The following is an 18,692-nucleotide window of genomic DNA, read 5'->3' on the forward strand; positions in this document are numbered from 1 at the left end:
TTATTTATTTTAAAGCAAGCGAGTGAGAGAGAGTACATGCAGGAGGGGTAGAAAGAATCCCAAGCAGGCTCTGAGCTGCCAGGGTGGAGCCTGACTCGAGGCTCGTACTCAGCAACTGTGAGTTCCTGACCTGAGCTGAAATCAAGAGTCAGATGCTTAACCGACCGAGCCACCCAGGCATGTTTAAGAAACTCAAAAAGCTAGATCCTGATCATTTCGGTCATCGTGGGAAAGCCAGTCCCCCGCTCATGTCCTATCCTGTTCCCGAGGGGAGGGGACGGGGAAGGGCTGGGGGCCAGGAGGTGAGAGGCGGAGGCAGCAGCAAGGAAAAGCCAGTGGTAAGACTTGGACCAGGTGCAGTTATTCTTTCACAAGCAACACAGGTGCCAGAAACAAGTTTATAAACAGTTTATTCAGTTCCTTATAGGGGGCAAGTTCCCAGCCAGATGCACAGACACAAGCGAGGTGCCCCTGGGTTAACGCGCGAGCCGGCGGGTTACGTGGGGCTGGGCCTCAGGCAAGGAGTGAGCACCAAGGTTTCAGAGTCAGACCGGCCAGGGACCCTGAGCCGAGGGCGAGCTAGTGTCCCGACACTGACGGCGGCTCCCTTTGCACAGGCATCCTGCGGGGTGTGGCTTCAACACCGCGTCACCGCGTCGTTTCCGTGATGTCAGGGGACCAGATGTTCAAGCAGTGGGGCCCGTGCTGCCACTGCAGCTCATCTGTTGTTGCTTTGTAAGTCACGCGCTCGCATGCGAACGGGAATTTTAGAATCCTCTGGTAACCATGGTAACCATGGGCCAGGGTGGTGATAACCTCCGAATTTCCCCCTCAGCGCCTCCTTGCCTGTTGTCATTCCCACCTAAATGCCCATCCTTAAGCCACACACCCTGATGGTGAAAGTCTCACGTACACAACAGGTCTCTCGGGTGACAAAGCTATTTCCAAAGCAGCGTCTTGTGCAGACAGACTATGACAGCGACAACAGAAAAGCGTGTCTGGCTGGCTGTTCTCTGTGAGAAGAGTCATCCACCCCTGACCACTGCCTCACTGAAAGCATCATGGAGAAGACAGACTTAGGAAGTGGAATATGGATAAAAATAAGAAACACACTCCAAAAAGCTATCGTCTATGGGGACGGGGCCACTAAATGACCAGCTCACGGATGGGTCTCACATGAAGGCTACAAAATGGTCGCTCACATAATTACTGGAAACCTACTGGAGCCCACAGCCGATGATCTGCAAACTGCGGGGTGAAGCTCAGTGTCAACGTAGGAGGTGGTCGGGGTCTAGCTTAAACCTCCTCTAAGTCCCGGGAGAAATACTCCATCAGAAATGCACCACATACAGCATCTCAAAGGCAAGAAAGGCCTGTTAGGATGTAGAAGTTCACGTATTATATTGTACTTTTAATTCTGAAGGGCACCTGAAGTTCCATTTGTCACTTTTTTGAATGTCTCTGTCGGGAACAGACTTAAGGACGTTGTACTGGCATTTCACTTTTTGGCAAAATAGAAACTTTGGTCACGGCCTTAGCTCTATAAAAATGTTTTAAGGAGGCGATTATTTCTGATGAAAATAATGTTTTTAGCAAGTGATATAAAACAGTAACAGGAAAGCAAACATCTTCCTACCTACAGTAAGAGCAAAACCTTTTTATCAGAATCTTACTTTTAAATACAGCGTGAGAGTCAGTAGTGCTTACAAACAGTGCAGCGTTCTCTTATAGGGGATCAGAAAAATAGCAAAATAAGGCACAACCTGGTATGGTTTGCGTCAGGCAGTAGTGTTCTTTCTGGAAGGCACAAACTGGAATTCGGATTACCTAAACGTTTAAAACGTGGTTCTTAATATGCCGTGTGACAGGGAGAGCTGACTTTGGAACACACCCCCTTCACTGGAATTAATGGCAACTAACCACTCGGCGGGACTTCTAGTTACCACGCCGGTTCCAGAGGGTTAAGGAGTCCGCTTCCTCAGCCACAGGGCAGTCTGAAGGCGCCGGGCCAAGTGTGGGCCGGGCGGCCGCACTTCAAGTCTGGAGTGCTTACGACAACAAAGGCACGTTTCCTAGAAATTAAACTTGACAGTAACAAACAGAAAATAATCACTTTAGACAGAACAGGAGGCGAGCTCGAGAGGACAGCAGGTTCTAAGTCAAACGTCTGGAAGAGGGTTCTGGAGAAGCAGGCTGGAGACGCTGGTCCTTCACGGGGAGAGGTTCCACACTAGCAGGGGAGACAGGAGAAGAGCAGAGGAAACAGCCGGTTAGTGTCTCAGTGCAAGCCCAGGGTTAACCCTGAATGTCGCAGTCCCACCGTGGAAATCAGTCTGGCCGGCCTCTGACGGGGGGCTTCTCTACACTGCACACAGGGCTTGAGGCCACCATTAAAAGAAAGGACTGGAAAAACTGCTTTCGCAAATCGTTCCCATGTGTGGGGGTAAAAATATCAACGGCTTGTTTGGTGGGATATACAGCGGTAGTAATAGTAATACCAGTAATAATGCCTGTGGGTGAGGGGCGTGTGTAGGGATTTACTTCCTCCTACAGCGGTCGCTACTACATGCCGGGCACCAGCCTATTCACTTTCTGTACGTTAGCCAGTCGTGTCCTCATAACAGACATATGGGGTAGGTGCTGTTACTATTCCCACTTTACAGATGAGGAGACTGAGGTTCAGAGACATTCGATTATTTGTCTGAGGCCACACGGGCTGGGTGGTCGGAGAGCTGTGGTGGATAACGGGCAGTCATGCTTTTCTTCAACAGACTGTACTGTTTCTTGTAAAAGGAAGTATCTGATGAAGAGGTGCTCAGTGAGGGGCCCCTGGGGGGCTCAGTTGGCTGAGCATTCGGCTTCAGCTCAGGTTGTTCTCTCACAGGTCGTGAGTTCGAGCCCCGCACTGGGCTTGCCGTCATCAGTGCGGAGCCCGCTTCGGGTCCTGGCCCCCTCTCTTTCGGCCCCTCCCCTGCTCATGCAGGTGCGTGCGTGCTCTCTCTCAAAAATAAATAAAACATTAACAAAAGAAGAAAATGTAGTCAGTGGTACAGGATACCAGCGGCCTAAAGGTCAGCTCAGTGACCACGAATGCATCTTCTCTAACTTCAGAGCATCACTGTTTACATCAAAAACCTTGGGCTTTGCTGCAGTAACACTCAAGTATTTAAAACATTTACTGAAGAAAAGGAAAATCTCTGGAGTAAACTAACGCTTCTGAGGGAACTTCTACTCTGAGTTCTTGTTTGTGGGATCAGCTGTGAACAGAGGAGACCCAAACGAGTTCAGGCCACAGAACTCACCGATGATGATGACGATGATGATGACCAGGACGACAATCCCTATCGCCCACATCTGTGACGAAACAGACCATTTCACATTTCAAACACAGAGAGCGAAGAGTGTCATAGTCTAGTCACTGACAGAGAAATTAAGGAGTGCTACAATCTGAAATAAGTCACAATTTTTAAAGCCTAAATTTACCGTTCTCGCTTGGGGCATGAAGTTATTCATCTGCTTTTTATAAGATGGTCAGTTGGCCTGCAGCCCCCAGAGAGGCATCTGTTCGTGCGCACGAGTTCTGCATGCAAGAAGGGCTGCTACCTTGTCCTGTGTATCAGGAAGTGTCACTTCTGTCCAGGAAGGGGGCGGGGTCCACTTGGGCAGTGGTAGCTGCAGAGCATCTGCTTTGGGCTACGCTCCCCGCGGGGCTGCTCGCCGTGCTCCCGCGGGGCACACTGGCTGGCCCGCTGCCCTTTCCCGTGACGCTGGGGCCCTTCACTCAACCACATGCCAACTGGCCTCCAATCCCAGCCCTCCACGGCCAGTCTGTGTTCAGGGCGATGCGGGGGTGGGGGTGGGGGGGATGGAAGGGGCTTATGTTTATGTCAGGTTTTGGACATTCCTGTTCCACGAGCTTAAGGTCAGCCACAGATCCTGGAGAATTCCTAGCTGAGGGGCTAGGAAATGGGCACGCAGCCAGTGCCTTAGCCTCAGAGTCAATCCACACTTCCACGTATGGGACGTCCGACTCCCCTCCAGCAGTCCCGGACGTCGGACTCCTGGAGGCTCAGCTGGCCCTGTGAGACTATGGTGGGCGACTTAATGCCCAAAGCAGTGGGAAGAAAATTACCTTGCAGTTCTTCCACCAGTATTTTCTCTTCAGCTTGGCGGCACTGGTTTCAAACTGGGAGGCTCCAGCCTGCAGCGCGTCCGCACGATCATCCAACTCCGAGAGCTTCTGATCTCTTTCCAACACCTTATCCACGTTGACTCTCATGATGCCCACCACCTGAGCGAACGGGACCACACCGAGTTACACACCCAGGAGGGGAAGAGCCAACACAACGCTCACTGAAGTGAACGGCACGTTTTCTCTCAGGTCAGAACTTATTGCTTTGGGCCAAGCTTTCATTTATAAATGGGGGAGGGGGGGCACGCTCTTTCATGATAAAACCACTCAGCAAATTAGGAATAGAAGGGAACTTCCCTAACAAGATAAAGGACATTTATGGAAAACCCCACAACTAATATCCACGCTCAACATGAACGTGAAAGAGTTTGTCCCTGAGATCAGGAACGAGATAAGGATGCCCACTTTCACTAATGCTGCTCAACCTTGCGCTGGAAGTTCTGGTCAGAGCAATTCGGCAAGAAAAGAAGCGGAAGGCATCCAAATTGGAAAGACATAAATAAAATCTTTATCTGCAGATGATTCCACATACAGAAAATCCCAAAGAATCCACACACCACTAGAGTTAATAAACACATTCGGTAAGGGTTCAGGTTACAAGATCAACACCCAGAAATCAGAATGTTTCCATATACTAGAAATAAAAAGGAAATTAAAAAAAATAACTCCGTATGCAACGGCATCCAAAAGAATAAAATACCCAGGGGATAAATGAAACCAAGGAGGCAGAATATTTGCACAGTGAAAACTACAAGATGCTGCTGAAAGAAATTAGAGACCTAATTAAATGGGAAGACACTCCATGTTCACAGATGGGAACACTGAATATTGTTAAGATGGCAAGGTGCCTCAAAGCAATGTACAGGTGTACAGATTCAACACAGTCTGTATGAAAATTCTACTGTCCTCTCCCTATAACCTCCTCCCAGAAATGGAAAAGCCAATCCTTAAATTTTTACGGAATTGCAAGGGGCCAGAATAGCCAAAAACAATACTGAAAACGAAAATGCTGGAGGTCTCTGACTTTCCGATTTCAAAACCTTACAACAAAGTTGCAGAAATCAAAGTGTGTGACTCTAGCATAAATATAGACATGCAGACCAATGGAACAGAACTGAGAATCCAGAAATCGACCCAAACATCAACAGCCAGTTGATTTTGGACAAGGCTGTCAAGAGCATTCAGTGAGGAAAAAGACAGTCTCTTCAGCAACCAGTACTAGGACGATTGGGCAGCCGCAGGCAAAACAATGAGGTTGGACCCCTAACCTCACCCTGTATGTAAAAACTAACCCAAAATGGATCAATGACCTATGAGAGCTAAAAACTATAGAACTCTTAGAAGAAAACAGAAGAGCAAATCATCTTAACTTTAGATTTGGCCATGGATTTGACACCAAGTCAAGAATAACAACAAAAATAAATACATTGAACTTTACAAAAATGAAAACCTTTTATGCCTCAAAAGACATTATCAAGGATGTGAAAAGACAATCTGCAGAATGGAAGAAAATATCTACAAATCATTTCACCCTAAAATGAGTTTTAACCCATTTTTTAACCTAAAGGGTTTAATATCCGGAATATATGGACTTCTTACCACCCAGAAACAAGATGGGAATCTATGCAATTAAAAAGCAGGCCATAGACTTGAAAAGACATTTCTACAAAGAATGTATACAAATGGCCAATGAGCACATATAAAGATATTCAACATCACTGGTCATTAAGGAAATAAAAACCAAAACCACAATGAAATACTTCCATATTCACTAACCAGCACAGCTATTCTCAAAGCAAACAGAAAGTAACACGTGTTGGTGAGGACCACCCCAAGAAGCAGGAAGCCCTGGGCACTTCTGGTGAGAGAGTAAACTGGCACAGCCACCGTGGAAAGTTTGGTAGTTCCCCAAACAGTGAAACACAGAAGTACCACATAATCTAGCAATTTCTACTTCTAGATACACATTCAAGAGAAATAAAAACATACATCCACCCCGAAATTTGTTTGTGAATGTTTACAGCAGCAGTATTCGTAATTGCCAAGAGGTGGGAATTCAAAAAACCATCAACAGATGAGTGGACACATAAATCACGTATGCACACACAGTGGAATACTATGTAGCCATAAAAAGGGACGAGGTACTGACACATACAATGAGGTGGATGAACACCGAAAACATGCTGTGGAATGAGTGACAGAAGCCAAACACAAAAGGCCACCTATTGTGCTATCCCTTTTACATGACACAGACAGACTAGGCAAATCCATAAACAGCTGATTACAGGTTACCAGGGATGGGACGAAGGGGGAACAGGAAGCGACTAGTAAATGTGTACACGGTATTCTTTGGGGGCGATGAAAACGTAGTGACACCAGACAGGGGGATGGTTGCACAACAGTGTGGACACTCCAAACACTACTGAACTGTACAATTTAAAATGGCTAACTGCATGTATGTAAATTTTACCTCCATTAAGAATGAAACCAAAACCCAAACCACCTCTCTTTAAAATTCTTTTGCTTAAGAAAAAGGACCCGGTTTGATTTTGTAAGTAAACGGCAGTTTCATCCAGGACGGAATCAGAATGGGTTTCTTACCACGGAAATGTAAAATTTTCGGAATTAAGTTCATAAACAAAACCATCAGACCCAAATATCGCCAGATGATTTAATAGCGGAATCTAAGCTAAGTTTAACTCTGGTTTAAAAAAAAAATTTTTAAGCGTTTATTTTTGAGAGTGAGCACGCGCGTGCAATAGCGGGGGAGGGGCAGAGAGAGAGGGAGATACAGAATCTGAAGCGGGCTCCAGAGAGCCCGATGTCGGGCTTGAACTCACAAACTGTGAGATCATGACCTGAGCCGAAGTCAGATGTGCTTAACCGACTGAGCCACCCAGGCGCGCCTAACTCTGCTTTCTAAAGCAGTTAAATGCAGAAAGACCATGACATCTTTGTTGGACACTGACGTCTCTTAGGGCTACAGAAATACTAGTCTGAATCTCATACAGTCTTCCATCGTGGGACTGCAGATACAGAGCAGAACAAAAGATGCTCTGAGGGTCTTCTAACTCGAGAATTCCACAAATACAGAATTGTCGCGCCAGAGCAGGCTGCCACCATCCACCTTCTGTACATGAATGGGCAACAGCTGGCACTGAATTCTAGAGGCTGGCGCCAGCCTGGGAACCAGTGCGTCAGGCTACCAGAGAAAGCATTTTGATGAAAAATCTGGTCAGAGGGATTGGTCCTGGCTTGAACAATCTATAGATCTAATCCCTAAAAGTCTATTACCCTATTTTCTTTTTTTTTAATGTTTTATTTATTTCTGAGAGAGAGACAGCGTGAGCAGGAGAGAGTCAGAGAGAGAGGAAGACACATAATCCGAAACAGGCTCCAGGCTCTGAGCTGTCAGCACAGAGCTCAATGCGGGGCTCGAACCCACAAACTGTGAGATCATGACCTGAGCCGAAGTCGGACGCCCAACTGACTGAGCCACTCAGGCGCCCATCTATTACCCTATTTTATAAAGTGGTTCTTTCTTCCTTTTCCAATTTTGTTTTTAATTGTGGCAAAATATATCTTTCAGGTGGTTCTTGGAGGAGTGTTCCTCAGGAGGAGGGTTTGTGGTTTAGACAATGCGGTTCAGTCACAGGGAAACCAAACCAGCATGACATCTGGAGCCCAACTTCGCAGAAGCTCAGCTCAGGGCTTTCAGAACAGGAGGGGACACGTGTTTGTTACATTTCTGAAACAGCCGAATTTTCCTTTACATTCATGCTTTGATGATACTTTTTCTAAACAGAGTTATTTCCAGAGTGTTCCCACGCTGGAGTAAAAGTCACCGTGTGCAGCATTTTAGAGCAATACCTCATCCACTTGATTTTGTGTCTGCTGAAGTCTTCGGTTACTGCCAGAGACGGCACTCGGGCCTGCAGGTGCGCCTGTAGACCTGAAACGTGTAAAGGCACAAGCGTGAGTAAACTATTACTGCAAACACACTCTTGTGAAGCATGGGGGCGCTGCTCCAAGACCCTCCCTGGGAGAAGCCTCAGGACTAAAGCAGAGAAAGAAATCCTTCCTACAGGAAGAAACAACGGTTTCAATGACGTACCTTCTAATTCTTTTATAATCTCCAAGTTTCATCCATATGTTCAAAGTGACCAGGGTCGGGGTGCCTGGGGGGCTCAGTCGGTTAAGCGTCCAACTTCGGCTCAGTTCCTGATCTTGTGGTTCGTGGGTTCGAGCCCCGTGTGGGGCTCTGTGCTGCCAGCCAGCTCAGAGCCTGGAGCCTGCTTCAGATTCTGTGTCTCCCTCTTTCTCTGACCCTCCCCTGCTCACTGTCTCTCTCTCTCTCTCTCTCTCAGAAATAAATAAAAAACATTTAAGAAATTTTTTAAGTGACCAGGGTCTAAAGTGCAGGGTTAATAAGATCTACTCTGCATCACTGAAGCACCTGATCCTAAGATGAGGGATCCTACCACAGGGAAGCTCTACCTTACAATTATTTTATTGTTTAAAGACACACATCTTCTTAAATGCACCCAGTACTCTTCTGCTCTTTCATTGTGGCAGGAATGTTTTTCATAGTTATAAACAATCACAGAATGCCACTTTTCCAGTACAGAGAAATATATTTACAGAACCAGGGTCAGGAACAGCCTGGTGCAGGCAGGAGGTGGTGCGGGCGGGAAAGTGAGATGAAGCAGTGCTTTCTCTATTAAAAGGTGCTCCTCTTTCAAAGTCTTTGCTGAATGCCTATTTCTCCCCAGCCACATCTTTTTTTTTTTTTTTAATGTTTTATTTATTTTTAGGAGAGAGAGAGACAGCGTGAGCAGGGGAGGGTCAGAGAGAGAGGGAGTCACAGACTCTGAAACAGGCTCCAGGCTCTGAGCTGGCAGTCAGCACAGAGCCCGGCGCGGGGCCCGAACCCACGAACCGCGAGATCATGACTTAAGTGAAAGTCGGATGATCAACCGACTAAGCCACCCGGGCGTCCCTGGATCCTCTTATTTCTTGAAATACAGTATTATTAGACTAGCAGGGTTGGGTTATTTTCCCTCTTCAGTTTAGTTGCATTGCACCAATATTCTATGGAATTTCTCTTCTACTCTGATCAAAGGCTGTTTTCTCATCCTTGTTTTTNTAGGAGAGAGAGAGACAGCGTGAGCAGGGGAGGGTCAGAGAGAGAGGGAGTCACAGACTCTGAAACAGGCTCCAGGCTCTGAGCTGGAAGTCAGCACAGAGCCCGACGCGGGGCTCGAACCCACGATCCGTGAGATCATGACCCAAGCGAAAGTCGGACGCTTAACCGACTAAGCCACCCAGGCGCCCCGCCAGCCACATCTTTCTTGACCACTGTGGCTTTGAAGTTCCTCGTTGCTTCCATTACTTGGCTGGCCACACTTTGATTTTTCACACTCACACACACAGCTGACCCTTGAACAAGGTGGGGGTAAGGGATGCCCACCCCTTTCGCCCCCTCCACAGTTGAAAATCTGCATGTAACTTCTGACTCCTCCAAACGTTTAACTACTAACAGCCTGCCGCTGACCAGGGGCCTTGTCAAGAACATAAACAGTCGAGTAATACGTGACTTTGTTTGTTATATGTCTTATACACTGTTTTCTTATAATTAAGTCAGCTAGAGAAAAAATGTTAAGAAACTTGTAAGAGAAAATACAATTACAGTACCGTACTGTAGTTAATAGAAAAAAAGTCTACCTGTAAGTAGACCTGCACTGTTCAAACCCGTGTTGTTCAAAGGTCATCGGTACTGTCTTGCTCTCCCAATAGATCACAGACTCCTGTGTCTTAGAAGCCTCCTGCCTGTATCCAAGACGGCACCTAGCAAGCATCTTGTACACAAGAGCTACTGATCCAAGTTCCTTATACCTACCGGGTGTCAAACACCAGGGATGCGGCAGGCGCCATGCCTGCCCTTACAGTTTCTTTTAATTGTCTGACAGATAATCGCGAAGGGCCACGTACTGGCACATTTCCTCCATGTGTTTTCTCACATAATTCTCATGATTCTCTGAGGGAAGTACTACTGGTAAACCCATTTTACAGACGCATAAAGTGAGGTTACGAAAGTCAACACAGCTGGTTGCAGTGGAATCTGTCTTTAGACCAGGTTTCACTTAACTCCACGGATCGAGAGCTTAACCACTGTAATTTACTGGCACAGCGGCCTCAGCCAGGCACACTCTTGTGGTGATCCTTAGTTCCTACAAGGAACCCATGGAAAGCACCCATTCCTTCCTCCTCTGTAGGTGAGTAATGAACAGGATTGGGGGGGGGCGGGGCAGAGGGTCCTCCCGTCTGTTGACAGTTTTCTCTGAATGTTCCTGCGGCAAACTCCATGTTTTCAAGGGCCACTACAAGACAGCTTCTGCTTAAAGAGAGAAGGTCCACAGCTCTGCCCGAGTACACTCTGACCACAGGTGCCTCTAGACAGGTCCGAGATCTCTCCGGTTGCAACTTCCGGAGCCCAGCCCACGCCTGGCAGCGAGCAGGCGCTCCGGGTCTAGGGCAGTGGCCACCGCTCCCCCCGGGGACCTTGGGCCGGTTGTTGGGGAAACGGAAGAAGCGGTGGGGTTGCGGTAGGGGCGGCGGGGGGGCGTTTCCTACCTCGGGATGCCCCCGGCCGCCCCCCCCTCCCCGCCCCTGGCCCTTCCGCGACCGCCCGACGGCCGCGGGGCTGTCGGCTGCGCAGTGGGGCGGACCTGGCCCGCCCGCAGCCAGCACCCCAGGGGCCGCCGCCCACCCCTAGGCCTCGGGAGCTTCCGCGCAGGCCCGCGCCCGAGCGGCGGCCGGCGGGAACCGTGCCGGGGAGGGTCCCAGCCGCGGGCCGCCGCCCTCCGGGACCCGAGGCCGCCCCGCGTCCCGCCGCGTCACTCACATTTCGGCGGCGGCGGCGGCGGGCGACGGTCAGCAGAGCGGTGCAGCGGGCTCCGAGGCCGGGGAAGCTGGGCGGGGCGGCGGCGCGGGGCCGATGACGTCACCGCCCGCGGCCGCGGAGGGGCGCGCCGGAGGTGGGCGGGGCGTCTGGGGGCGGGGCGTCCCGGGGCGGGGCCACCCGGGAGGGCTGGGCGGCCGGCGCGGGCTGACTGCGCGGCGCGGTGCGCGGGCCTCTGTCGCGCTGCCCGCGAGCGGCCCGCGGGCCACCTGGTGACGCCAGAGGACGCGGGAAGGGACTGTAGGTAAATCGGAGCGGGAGCGCGTGCGTTATTCTGGGCCCGGGGGCCGTTTCTCTGGCCTTGACAGTCCCGGGGGCTGACTGCGCGCTTCCGCTAACGCCCCACGTTAACCTGCTGGCGCTGCGGACACCACGCTTCCCCCCGAAGATTTGTTACAGTGAGACCGGAAGTGCATTTGGGGGTACTTCTCCTGGGCGTGGACTGGGTTAGGCTCCTTTCTCCGTGTGTTCATTTGTGACTCAAGTATTTGTCACTGCATAGACCATGACGGCAGCCTGGGCATCAAGAGCTGCGTTGAGGGTCTACATTTCTGTATTCCCCGGGCCCTGGCAGAGCAGGCCCTTAGCTTTGGGCTGTAGGTGGAGGCACAGACCTGCGTGCAGAGAGTTCTCTGCAGTGAATTTAAAGCGGTTATTGAACATATTCCTACCCACGCAGATAACGCCTGCCTTAAACAGAAGGCTGCCAAGCACGGCTAGGTCGCCTGGCAGAGGAGATGAGAAAGGACAGAACAAACTGCTGAAACACTGAACTGTCCTGTCAGTGTACTAATTTGAAAAGGGAAACGTTGGTGTGTATTAGGATAAACAAGAGTGTCCCAGACGAGGTGGGATTTGAGTTGGGTCAGCAGCTAAGAAGAGAATTTCCAGGCAAGGGATGAACCAACCTGAACAAAGACTACAGTGGAAATGGACAGGTTTGCATCAGCCAAGCCGAAGGGGCAGGCTGGGTCACAGGTGAAAATAAGACAGAATACAAGAGTGAGGCTACACAAGAAAGGAAAGCGTCAATCAAATGCAGTTGGCTCAGGAAACCACGGGAGCCTCGTGGAGTCGGGGAAGACCCTGCAGATTTGGTCCGGCCGGGGCCCTGAGACGGACTCCGGGGGCGACGAGCTGCCACTCTGCAGTGACAGGGAAGGAGAGGAGGACAGATTCTCAGAGAAGACGGATATTAGTAGTCCGGTGGAAAGTGACTTAAAAACCGCGGGGGGTTTTAGCTGCCGAGGTGAAGTTAGATTGGTGTCTTTATGCTTCAGGTAACTGAGAAACCTGTTGGAAAGCAAGTGTTCTAGGGACGGTGGCTTACAATGAAATTTCTCCTTCAGGGACACCTGGGTGGCTCGCCGGTTCAACATCCTACTCTTGGTTTCAGCCCAGGTCATGACCTCCCGGTTCGTGAGTTCGAGCCCCACATGGGGCTCTGTGCTGACAGCGTGGAGCCTGCTTGGGATTCTCTTTCTCCCTCTCTCTCTGCCCTTACTGCGCTCGCGCTCTCCCTCTCAAAATAAATAAACACTAAAAAAATTTCTCTTTCTTTCACGGACGTGTCCGAAACTATGGAATCGTCGACGCCACAACACCGTGTCTAGATCTAAGGAGATAAAACGTATGGTTTGAAACATGTGGGGGCACCCTGGATTTCAACAGCAGGTGAAGTTAAAGCAAAGCACACACATAGTATGGGGAAATTTTCTTCGTTTTTAATTTACAGCAGAAAGAATATAAAGCATTCAGAAAACATTTTCCATATTTTAAGGGCAATTCAAAACATTTTGCATGGTTTCCAGCAGCTGAGTTCTTCAACAGATCCATTGATTCAATGATGCTTTACATGCACAATTACAAAAATAAAACTTACAAAAAAGAAGACATCTAGACTAGTTTTACATGCAAGTCTCAGGGACCCCCCATTGGGCGCCAACTACTGTGTGGAACTGCCGTAAGCGACCGTGCAGCCAGAGAGGGGTTCGAGTTATTGTCTTTGTTTCGTTCACACAGTACAGCTGATTTCAAATGGGTAACAAGAATAGCAATTAAATCTTCAGGAGACAGAATAAGATTAGCTATTAATTTTATAATGAAATCCTACTCCTGGCACTTGGGAATTCAGATTATCCAAGAAAGCTGCGCTTACCTATCGTCTTATATTCAAAATTAAGATTCACAACCAAGAAAAAGCAGTCAGAAATGCTTCGTTTCAGTGGAAGTGCATTTGTACCTCACCCGGGATTCACAGTTGTACTGGTGGGGCTACACTGGTAGGTTCTGAACCTACTTCCTATCCCCTCGGTAAGAACCCTCCTAATTCTACTAAGTACTTATCTTCCGGAAGTTTCTAACTTACTCAGCTAATAATGTAGCATGGGAGACATTAAAAAAAAATAAATGAATAAAGAAATGTGAGGGTTAAAGCAAATCCACTGAGGTCATTACTCTTGTCAAAAGATCAGTTATTTGTACCCTAAGAAATGGAATAAACGTATCTAAATTCAGTACTAATACAGGATACTCTGAAAGAGCTGGCTTTCACATTCTGTTCCCATTTATGAATACAATTGCGTGTTTGTAAATTACTCAGTGTCCTCCTATAGGTCAAATCGGGTAAAATAATAGGTGGCTGGGGGCTGGGGGTGGGGAGGGGTGTGCGCAACAGCTGCAACATCACCCACACGTTTAGAAACAAAACGGAACCAGGTCAGTTTACAAATGTACAGGTGGGTTACTAGTTGTGGGGCTGATACTGTTCTCCTAGCTGATCACAAGCGGTAAGACATATACTGTACAGTAATCCGAGGTTGGCAGTGAAAGGAAGTAATTTAAAAACAAGTACAATTATAGAAAAGGCACCAAGAGCACTGACCCCAGTTTTTACCACAATCTTTTTGTATCTACCTTCCTTCTAAAGACGCCAGTTTAAAAGCTTTATTTGTGAATATTTTTAGGCTTCACAACAAGCCTTGAGTTTTAACTTACAGTTGGCAGCCAGAACCAAGAGGAAGAAGAAAACAACACCACAGCTATTTAATCTCAGTTTTACACCGACTGAACCTCAAACGTCACCTGGGAGTTTTAAACTGGCATCAGCAAATGCGAACTTTAGTCTCTCAATTTAACGTTAGTAGTTTAATTTTTAAAAGCATCAGATTTCTTTGGCTCCTCATTATATGGAAAGAGTAATAGACCATGACAACCTTACAAGACCAGTTTGCCTCTTTTAAAATTTTTAGTTATTTTTGTGTGTGCAATTTTTGTTACATTTTCTGATTTCCAGCAGGAGATATGAAAACGTGAGACATTTTTCGACCTTTCGTACTATTTCTTTTGTCAGGTTTTGATCGTTCGAAGTGTTCTTTGTTGGAGTGAGTGGATGGTGTTAAGCTCTATACGGATTCATCTTATGATTATCTGTTTAGCAAAAGTAACTTAATTTTCTTAAGCAATATTAGCATTCACATTACTTGGCACCATTGGCAAAAAAATTTTAAATTAAATAAAATAAACTCCTGGTAGCCAAAATTAAATGTAAACATATCCTTTTTTTTTTTTTTTAAGTAATGTTACTCTGCCTTTTATCCTAAGTCTAAATACAGTAGCTCTTTTTTTTTTCCAGTTTAGTCATGCTTTAGCAAAATGTTCTTCTAAAGAACATTTAAAATAAAGTACTCTTATAGTGAAATAAAGTTTTTTTTTGTTTCATTTTACAGACCATAGCCACTAATGCTTTGCTTTTGTTCATTTCTTTTTTCTTGATTTCATGCACATATCTCTTTGTTTTAATATATACAATATATACAAACAATACATCCACATTTTTCTCGCTCATTCAGACAAAACTATACAAATAATTTTATCTCGCCATGTTATCGACCTTTGTGAATAAAATATTTAGCAATTAATATAATCCCTTTCAAATATTTCTCACTTTCCGTTTCTACCTTCTATATATACACAGAAACTGCTCAGTTTGGATGAGATTATTAGCCAAAAATATGGAATTTACTGGCCAGAACGCAGCACCACACTGATCTTTTAGGTGGCAAATGTCCAGGCAAGGTTTATGATTCCTTAGAATGACTACAGTTTCCAAGGTTACTAAGAAAAGCTACATGCTGTACCAATTCTCTAAGTAAATCTCATTGCACATGAAAGTAAGGCCCACAAATGAAAGTGCTGAGCATGACAGAAGGGACGAGATGGTCACTATACTCGCAGGTTCCTGGGAGGTGGTGGGGACAAGAAAATAAAGTTAAACTCTGTGAGCTGTTTCTCATTAATTCCCATGCATTCCCCGTTTACCACACACCCAACCCTCTGCAAATTTCCACAAGACATTAAAAACCTGCAGATTTTAAAAGTTGCATTAAGTGTGCTGTAGAGATTAAAACAAACACGAATTAAAAGAAAAGAAGACCAGTGAAGGAAATGAGAACACACGGACCCAATGAAGATTGGTATGGTCTAAGCCCTCCACTGAGAGTCAATCCCAAAGATTCAGCTTCTTGGAAGTAACAGACAGGTGCAGGAGCAGCGTTCTCCTGTGTTGCGAGCGCATCCCCACCTTTGCTTATCTATATTTTTGGTATAAATATTTGTACAGTTCCACACGATGTTTGAATACAGCCCTAGATGAGAAGGAAGCCGGCTTCTTCCCGAGGAGAGGAAGCCTCTTTCGATTCCTCGTGGTGTTTTGTTTTTCCCGTGATCCAACAGAAGATTGAGTTCCAAGATGTCTTGCTGATCAAATTAAAAGTTGTCCATGAAAGTGCAAATGCAATGACCAACACATTCCTGTTAAAATCCTGCAGCTGATCTCCCCAAAACTGCAGAGGGATTGTGTGCGTGTGTGTGCGTGTGTGCGTGCGTGTGTGTCGAAGTTGTTGCATGTCTCTGCTAAAAACAGAAATGAAAACAGTCTGAAAAGCAATGTCACATTGCTAAGGGTCGCTGCTGTATGTCTTCAAGTTCCTTGGCCTTTCTCAACTCTTTCACTCTGGAAGAGAAACAGAACAGAACACCAGGTGATAGCTACTTAGTGACACTGTGGCCAAACGGAGGGAAGGGCATTTCCTCTCCCTCTGAAGCCAAAAAACAAAACAAAACAAAAAACAAACAAACAAAAAAACCCCAAAACAAAACAAAAAAACCAAGACAAAAACCCTTTGGAAGACTGATGGCAAAAGAAAGTCCTGCTAAATTGCTGGGGGAGATACTCAAGGAGGAAGACACGGCCCTTCCTGAAACTGCTCTGCATCCAGTGCTCTCAGCACAAAGCAAAACCCAAGTCGGCTGCATTGTCACGTGGGACAGAAACATGCTCGCTCTTACAAAAGGTTAACTCTTCGCGTAGCTTTCTTCGTGGCCTGTTGGGACCAACCACCGAGGCCCCGCAGTTCCACAGGAGGCACGTTAGGGAAACTGCACACGCCTCTCCTTAGCTTCTGATAACACGCTGGGATTGGACTGCTTTGCTCACAGACTTAAGGCTCTTGGGTATCTTGAAGCTGACCTTGCACCTGCACAGCCCTGCTACTGGGCTCACGTACTGTGGAGTCTTTCTGATGTTTGTTAACTCCTTACCTTCCTCCCATCCACACTGAAACTTTAAAAGATGCTCAGGTCACTCCCCCCACTGCTCCCAGGGGGACAGCAACAGGGTGCATACGGGTAAGGTACTTTGTTCTCTTGATCAAACATGTTGCAGTAAACAAATTTCAATGAAATGATTACCAACGGAGTCGTGGAAAGCTCGCGTCAGCGGATTATTTGTTAGTCACCACCTCCAGTCTGTAGTTTTCAATATAAAAACTTGCCGTGGGTTTTGACTTCGGCCACCTGATGTGCAGGGTGTGCCGGGGAAGAGGCTGTAGCTGGAAGATTCTCTCTCTTATTGAAAAAGAATTAAGATCTTGCCTTAATAGCAAAAAGATCAAATGCAAGTGTGACTTCAGGGTCTAACTCCTAAAGTCGGCGTGTATTGTACACGGCATTCAGTTGTTATTATATAGTACGTCGAGCTACAAATGGAGTACGTATATACTACATACACAGGATGTAGCTCTACATACCATATAATAACCTGTGTTTCCCAAAAATGGGGCTGGGAGAATGAGTTTAGCCAAACAGAAGCGTCAGTTTCTCAGGAAACGTGTGCCCTGTATCTCAACAGCACCGGAAAAAGTCTGATTTGTTTTTCTCATACGGGCCTCTCCAGAGGTAATTCCCAGACACAGTTTTCTGATTCTCTAAGAATAAAGCTTCTCCTATTATCTTCAGGGATACCGGTGTGTTTCAATTCTATTTTAAAACAAATGCCAGGTCACTTTCTAAATAGATTCTTGTTAACACTCAGGGGGGAAGAAAACATTTTGAAAGCCAGTAGCGCCTTACTGCTACATCACACAGGCTAGGATTCAGTGGCCTGCACACACGCTATTATGGCAATTTAAGAAAACGATATATTTACCACCTCCAAGCAGAACCATTTCTGAATATTCTGCAAAGTTGGCGCAATCTCTGCAAAGAGAAGTTGCTCTCTTTCAGAAAAAAGGCCTCATCGTTATCATCATCACCAATACTAAAAAGAATTACCACGTTTGAAAACTTATTTGTCTGCTAGATTTACTAAATGCATGAGGTCCAGCTTGATCAAACGGGGTCTCTTCAGGACGGTGACATCTTTCTTTCGTAACAGGCACGTTTAGAATGCACTGCTGTGTGCCTAACTGGATCCAGGTATTAGCTTAACATTTTATAATTAAATATACCACGGCCTATTAAATTTTAGGGTAATGTGGATCATATCACAGTACAGAATTGTGCATCGCTATAGGTCCCTAGTTTTGGACATGCATACTTGATAAATAAATGGCTTTTTAAAAATTGAAACATGCCATATTGTGTGTTCAATTTTTAAACATGCAGTATCTATACTAACAGCCCTTTGGCTGGAAGAATGCCAGGCATGCACTGATGCCCCCTCTGCTCTGGGCATGCAAAGTATCTGTACTTGTGCAGACCTAGTGGCTGAGTCACCACAGAGTGTGCATGCTATTTCACATACGACATCTTCTTTCTGCACTAGTACAGAACTCATTCACAAATACACAACAGTGACTCCATCACTGATGAGGTTTCTAGAATTTGAAGAATTCCGAACTCAAAATTTCACAGCATAAACACAGATATCCATCCACAGTTTTTCCAGAGTCAAGAGGAATGCTTTAAGAATATTGAGTTCATCACTGACAGAAAAAGGAGAGTGAACTATAAACCACAAACATTTTATACAGTCTTATACCAAAGAAGCTGTAATCAGCTGGTCATGGGGAGTATACCTTAAACGTTTTTCTTGTTATAATGGTCACATTTGTTTTTGTAAGGGTGTTTTTTTGCAGTCTCTCTTGAAATTAATTAAAGAGGCTACTAAATTTTCATAAGGTTTTAAAGTCACTACGTAAATGGTCTGCTACGAACTAGCGGTAGCCTCGCGCAGCTCTAAGTGAAGGAGACGCGTGT

The 18,692-nt window shown here is 46.5% G+C and overlaps 2 protein-coding genes across 5 annotated transcripts in view; both read right to left on the reverse strand.

The window, feature by feature from the left end:
- Positions 1-393: 393 nt before the first annotated feature.
- Positions 394-11,180, reverse strand: VAMP3 (vesicle associated membrane protein 3). The gene is made up of 5 exons (XM_039234936.1): positions 11,097-11,180; positions 8,063-8,144; positions 4,133-4,291; positions 3,303-3,354; positions 394-2,230 (listed from the first exon to the last, which is right to left on the reverse strand). Coding segments are annotated over exons 1-5 (315 nt in total). The 5' UTR covers positions 11,099-11,180; the 3' UTR covers positions 394-2,210.
- A 1,675-nt stretch (positions 11,181-12,855) lies between these two features.
- Positions 12,856-18,692, reverse strand: part of LOC120233636 (calmodulin-binding transcription activator 1) — a 53,661-nt gene continuing 47,824 nt past the window's right edge. For all 4 annotated transcript variants that reach the window (XM_039234989.1, XM_039234990.1, XM_039234988.1 and 1 more), the window contains one exon: positions 12,856-16,167. In XM_039234989.1, the coding sequence (XP_039090920.1) occupies positions 16,104-16,167 (64 nt within the window). In that variant the 3' untranslated portion in view covers positions 12,856-16,103. The remainder of the gene's footprint in view (positions 16,168-18,692) is intronic.

This window comes from Hyaena hyaena, unplaced genomic scaffold (assembly GCF_003009895.1).
Source record: "Hyaena hyaena isolate Hyena2069 unplaced genomic scaffold, ASM300989v1 scaffold_94, whole genome shotgun sequence".
NCBI lineage: Eukaryota > Metazoa > Chordata > Mammalia > Carnivora > Hyaenidae > Hyaena > Hyaena hyaena.